General features: G+C 40.1%; 1 protein-coding gene across 5 annotated transcripts in view; it reads right to left on the bottom strand.

Annotated features, from left to right (window-relative positions):
* Nucleotides 1-6000, bottom strand: part of spidr (scaffold protein involved in DNA repair) — a 267753-nt gene that overhangs the window by 16250 nt on the left and 245503 nt on the right. For all 5 annotated transcript variants that reach the window (XM_043688286.1, XM_043688285.1, XM_043688287.1 and 2 more), the window contains 2 exons: nt 2723-2816; nt 1081-1195 (listed from right to left, as the gene is read on the bottom strand). In XM_043688286.1, the coding sequence (XP_043544221.1) occupies nt 1081-1195; nt 2723-2816 (209 nt within the window). The remainder of the gene's footprint in view (nt 1-1080; nt 1196-2722; nt 2817-6000) is intronic.

Below are 6000 nucleotides of genomic sequence, written 5' to 3'. Positions count from 1 at the left end.
TCAACTCCACTTACCCACATTCTCCCCTTAATTCCTTGTGACATCAAGAATTTATCAATTTCTGCCTTGAAGACATTTAGCGTCCCAGCCTCCACTGCACTCTGTGGCAATGAATTCCACAGGCCCACCACTCTCTGGCTGAAGAAATGTCTCCGCATTTCTGTTCTGAATTCACCCCCTCTAATTCTAAGGCTGTGTCCACGGGTCCTAGTCTCCTCGCCTAACGGAAACAATTTCCTAGCGTCCACCCTCTCCAAGCAATGTATTATCTTGTAAACATTCAACCCTTTGATACATGATTTCAGCCTTTGTAGACTCCAGCAGGACATTTATAATAAACAGATTTTTAGGGTGTAGGTTTTCTCGCTGAGCTGTAGATTTGATATCCAGACGTTTCATTACCTGGCTAGGTAACATCATCAGTGGCGACCTGCAAGTGAAGCCAAGCTGTTGTCTCCTGCTTTCTATTTATATCTTTCTCCTGGATGGGGTTCCTGGGGTTTGTGGTGATGTCATTTCCTGTTCGTTTTCTGAGGGGTTGATAGATGGCATCTAGATCTATGTATTTGTTTATGGCGTTGTGGTTGGAGTGCCAGGCCTCTAGGAATTCTCTGGCATGTCTTTGCTTAGCCTGTCCCAGGATAGATGTGTTGTCCCAGTCGAAATGGTGGTTTTTTTGCCTCTGTGTGTAGGGCTACGAGGGAGAGAGGGTTGTGTCTTTTTGTGGCTAGCTGGTGTTAGTGTATCCTGGTGACTAACTTTCTTCCTGTTTGTCCTACGTAGTGTTTCTTGCAGTCCTTGCATGGAATTTTGTAAATAGAAAGCAGGAGACAACAGCTTCGCTTCACTTGGAGGTCGCCACTGATGATGTTACCTAGCCAGGTAATGAAACGTCTGGATATCAAATCTACAGCTCAGCGAGCAAACCTATACCCTAAACCTCAACCTGAGCTACAAGCTTTGCACAGATTTTTCTTCAATGTAGAAATCTTGTAATTATTTAAGGTAATATTTCAACACTGCATTATACTTTATCACAGTGAATGGATAATCTGGAAACCAGAAGTGAATAACTGTTACCTTGATTTTTATGGTACTATGGGGTAGGTCTGGATACTGCAGAAATACTTCCAATTGCATTTTTGTAAACGGTGTCATCACAGACTGGGCACATAGACAGCAGTAAAATGATTCACTGCGACAAGAACAATTTGATGTTTAAAACATACAAGTAAAATAATGCTGAGAATTAATTTAATATTTGAATACAGCGTAATGATTGCATAATCTTGGTAAAATACGTTGAAACACAAGAATGGAGATTCAGCATGGATTTCTCTATTTTAGTTATCTGATTTTACCAGGTCCATCAGGGGATTCAATAAGTAGCACTCAACTGATTAACCTTTACAAAGGAAAGGAAAGATAAATGACCAAGTCCACACACACTTACCCACTAGTGTCCAAAGAATTTTCAGGTTTATCAAAGGCCTGAAACCAGGATACAACATAAATACTTTGAAAACAACTATACAGAAATATTATCAGGGATTTGGATATCAATTAGTTGGATACTTGCTTGGTCAGGAAATTCTGCACAGTACTGAAGGCTCTACAGTCAGCAACAAAAGTAACCAGGACAATTTTTTTCTGATGCTGCTGTAATGTAGGTATGTGTAGCAATTACATGGAAAAGTCCTACAAATATTAACAGATCAAATTTCCAAATTAATTGGGATAGACATTGACCAGGATGCAGGGATGATTTCCTTGGTTTTCTTTGAATAATGTTCTGGGATCTTGTATGTTCATCTGATGCTAGGAAATAATTTCTGAGCAGTTTCTGCGGCTGCAAATGTAAGTTTGCCACTCACATTTACACACTTATTATCAAAGATGGGGAACCAAAATATAAACTATAACTTATCTGAATAATTAGAATAGAGGTAAGCTGAAGGTTTGCTGCATGTTACTCCCTCACTAAGTATCATCTATTTTCTCCCAGGTCACCAATCTGACACTGGCTGTTTGCTGCTCCTTCACTGTGTCCTATGTCCAATTAACACTCCTACCTGTTTCTGTGGATTGCACTACCTAAATGGCTCTGACCATCATTCATTCCCTGTTGAGCCAATGTTTCCTGCTTGTTCGCTTGAAACCAATACTGTGATATTGGAATAGCATTGTGTAAATAACTCATTAATGTTGTGCACTTTATTTGTGGGAAACATTGCTGATACTCCAAATACAGTCTTAATCTTCATGAGTAAAAGAATGGAATTTTGCTCAGGAACCTAATAACTTTCAATAACAGATTCAGGGATATCAATCAACCTTTTTTTTGTTCATTCTTATCTAATTTTGGAAAACATTATGGTGAATTACCTTGAACAATGACAACCATCGTCATATTGGTACAACCACGTCATTGTTAACAGCTCCAGGATGGTGCACAACTTAGAGGAGCAACTTTGGGTGAATTTGAGAACTTAGTAGGGAATTGAATATTAGTATATTCAACTTGAAATATTTGTTCTGTTTTATTGCCTCCACAAAAGTTGCTAGATCTGCTAAATATTTTTGCTTTTATTTCAGATCTCCAGCATTTACAGTGTTCCACATTCATCCAATTAACATGATCAAAGAAGGCATAAGGCACACATATAAAATGAAAATAGTGCTGTTTCCCTTTAAAATTTGTCTCAGATTTACATGTACTGACCTTTCTCCATGTTTCTTTTCCAGTTTTCCATTTCCACATCTATTGCAAGCTATCCACGAAAAAGCATTAGCCTCATCAACACCAACCACATTTCCTGATAAGCAAAAGAAACCTCCTATTTACAGGCATACTTTCAAGTCAAAATGAACAGAACAAACCAAAAGTGCACACAAGAATTTTGGGTTAACTGAATTTGAAGGCAAGTAATTTTAAACAATGTCATTGGTATCATTTTCAAACATCAAACAACAATTATTCATTATTCGGAGATGCCGGTGTTAGACTGGGGTGTACAAAGTTAAAAATCACACAACACCAGGTTATAGTCCAACAGGTTTAATTAAACCTGTGCTTCCGATTAAACCTGTTGGACTATAACCTGGTGTTGTGTGATTTTTAACAATTATTCATTGACCTCCTGTAGCGCAGCTCACACACAAAATTGCAAATAATTTCTTAACTACATATAAACAGTGAAGGACAGTCAATAAAGAAGAAGTTGAAAACAGTTGGGCCAGGACACTGCCTGGAAGAATCCTGCAGCAATGTCCTGTGGTTGACCTGATTGGTTGGAAACAACCACAGATGTTTGCTAATGGACCCGTTCAGAGATGTTATTACACATCTCAGAAGCAGGTGGGCTTGAATTTGGGCCTCCTGATTCAGAGGTAGGAAAACCACCATTTTCCATCCAAAAATCACAATTATCTTCTTTTAATGTCATCAACCTGTAGCCTGTTTTCTCCCTAATTCCCAATTACTTCAATTTTAGTATGGTTTTTTGATGGCGCACACTGTCAAATGCTGCCTTGGTGCCAAGGACAGTCACTCGGAGCTCGCGTTTGGAATTGAACTATGTTAGCAAAACCCAACCACAGATGTTTGCTAATGGACCCGTTCAGAGATGTTATTACACATCTCAGAAGCAGGTGGGCTTGAACTTGGGCCTCCTGATTCAGAGGTAGGAACACAACAGTTCCCATCCAAAAATCACAATTATCTTCTTTTAATGTCATCAACCTGTAGCCTGTTTTCTCCCTAATTCCCAATTACTTCAATTTTAGTATGGTTTTTTGATGGCGCACACTGTCAAATGCTGCCTTGATGCCAAGGACAGTCACTCGGAGCTCGCGTTTGGAATTGAGCTATGTTAGCAAAACCCAAAATAAGCCCTAGTGAACAAGTTATTGGAATCTACTGACAATGACAGCTTCCATTATTTTGCTAACAACTAAGAGTAAACTGATAGGCTAGTAATTGACCAGTTTAGATTTCCTTATTTTGGCATGGATTTCAGTGTTCCTCTGTTGGAACACCTTGGCTAAGGTTGCAGCTAGTTTTGGAAGACAAGCCTTCAGTACTCCAGCTAGGATGTTGTTAGGAAGTTTGCCATGTCTAATATATTTGATAACTATTTATGGATTTCGCACAGAGCTAAATTGGCTGGCAAATTACAAGGGGAATTGACAGGGTGGCACTGTGGCACAGTGTTAGCACTGCTGCCTCACAGTGCCAGAGACCCGGGTTCAATTCCCACCTCGGGCGACTGTCTGTGTGGAGTTTGCACATTCTCCCTGTGTCTGTGTGGGTTTCCTCCCACAGTCCAAAGATGTGCAGGTTAGGTGAATTGGCCATGCTAAATTGCCCATAGTGTTAGGTGAAGGGGTAAATGTAGGGGAATGGGTCTGGGTGGGTGGGTCTTCGAAGGGTCGGTATGGACTTGTTGGGCTGAAAGGACCTGTTTCCACACTGTAGGGAATCTAATTGTTTAAGACAATTCATGATGAGAATGATGTTTATGCAGAATAATCTTATGCAGAGAAATCTTAACCTTGCCCTTTATTTGTTGGTCGAAAATATTCATAATTCTGAAGTATTGAGAAAGTATAATGTAGTGATTGTAACAAGGTCAGCCAGATGGTTGTCAAAGAATATGAGCTCCCTGATTGGGACTGTTAATCTGGGCAGAAGTCAGAACCCAAGGCAGAAAACTAGCCACCAGAATACATGAACATCAACTAGCCACAAAAAGGCATGCCCCACTCTCACTAGTATCCTTGCATACAGATGCACTTCAATTCTGATATCTACTATGTTTAAACCGATGATGAACAAGGATAAAATCATTATCAAATGGCTGAGAATCCATCTATATAAAATCAAGTCCCTGATGCTGACAATATATTCCCACAAGGGGCAAGTAAATCCTATTATAGTGTGCTTTTGTGTAATTTACTGCCACTACACAAATTGAATAACCTCCTAACATCAGAGAGAAATCCACAATCATTACAAAAGGGCCTGATTTTGTCTCTGTACAACTGAATAACGTTGTCTCTGAATTGACAGATTTGGCTAAGGAATATCACAACCCTAAGCGGCCTCTAATTTCTGAGATGCTATCAGTTTTACTTGTCTATTTGAGAACCAGGGAAAACTGTATAAGGATTTTTGACTAGGTTAAGTCTACTGGCAGAAGCATGTGAATTTGGTTTAACTCTTAGTGAGATGCTGGGAGACTGTTTGGCATGTGGGATTGGTGATATAACCATGCAAAAGTACCTAGTGGTTGAAGCCCAACTGGTCTTCAAACAGGCACTACAATTGGGTTGATCACTGGGAAATGCGACATGTGGAGCACATCAGTTACATGGTATTGTAATGGAAGTGGACACGCTCGCCTGCCTGGCTGAGCTTGCGGAACACTACTTCAGTAAAGCATAGCCTCGTTCAGGACATATCCTAAACAGAGGGATTCCAGATCAGCCCAAATCAAAACAAAGCTAAGCCTCAGCCAAACGGTTAATAATTTCTTCAGGATCTGGGCAGGCAAGCCACTATAGTCGTTGCTGACATACGGACTCAAGAGAGCAAAAGTGTCCGCTAGCCCAAATTGAGTAAGAGAACTCGTAGGCAAGTATCCAGAAGTGTGCACACCTTAGAACGTTCACCTACATTTGGTTTGGAATAATTAAATTGTTCAGCAGCATCCAAATCAGAACCAAAATTAACATCTGGTTAAATGGTCACATGGTTCTAATGGAGGTCTATATCGACGCAGCCATTTCAGTAATTGCAGAACCAGTCTTTAACAAAATTCACTCTGGACTCCAACCCTTAACTTTCTGCAAGATCTTGGCTAGACAAAGCACCTATACCATGGAGCCTTTGCAAATTAAGACTACAACTTCAATTCCGGTCTCTTATGAAAAACAGCTGATTCAATTACAACTGATTGTAGTAAAGGCTCAGACTCAAGGCTCGGCCTTGATGGCTCA

Source organism: Chiloscyllium plagiosum, chromosome 4 (genome assembly GCF_004010195.1).
Source record: "Chiloscyllium plagiosum isolate BGI_BamShark_2017 chromosome 4, ASM401019v2, whole genome shotgun sequence".
NCBI lineage: Eukaryota > Metazoa > Chordata > Chondrichthyes > Orectolobiformes > Hemiscylliidae > Chiloscyllium > Chiloscyllium plagiosum.
The sequence above is the reverse complement of the archived record's forward strand: the minus strand, read 5'-3'. Positions and strand labels throughout refer to the sequence as shown.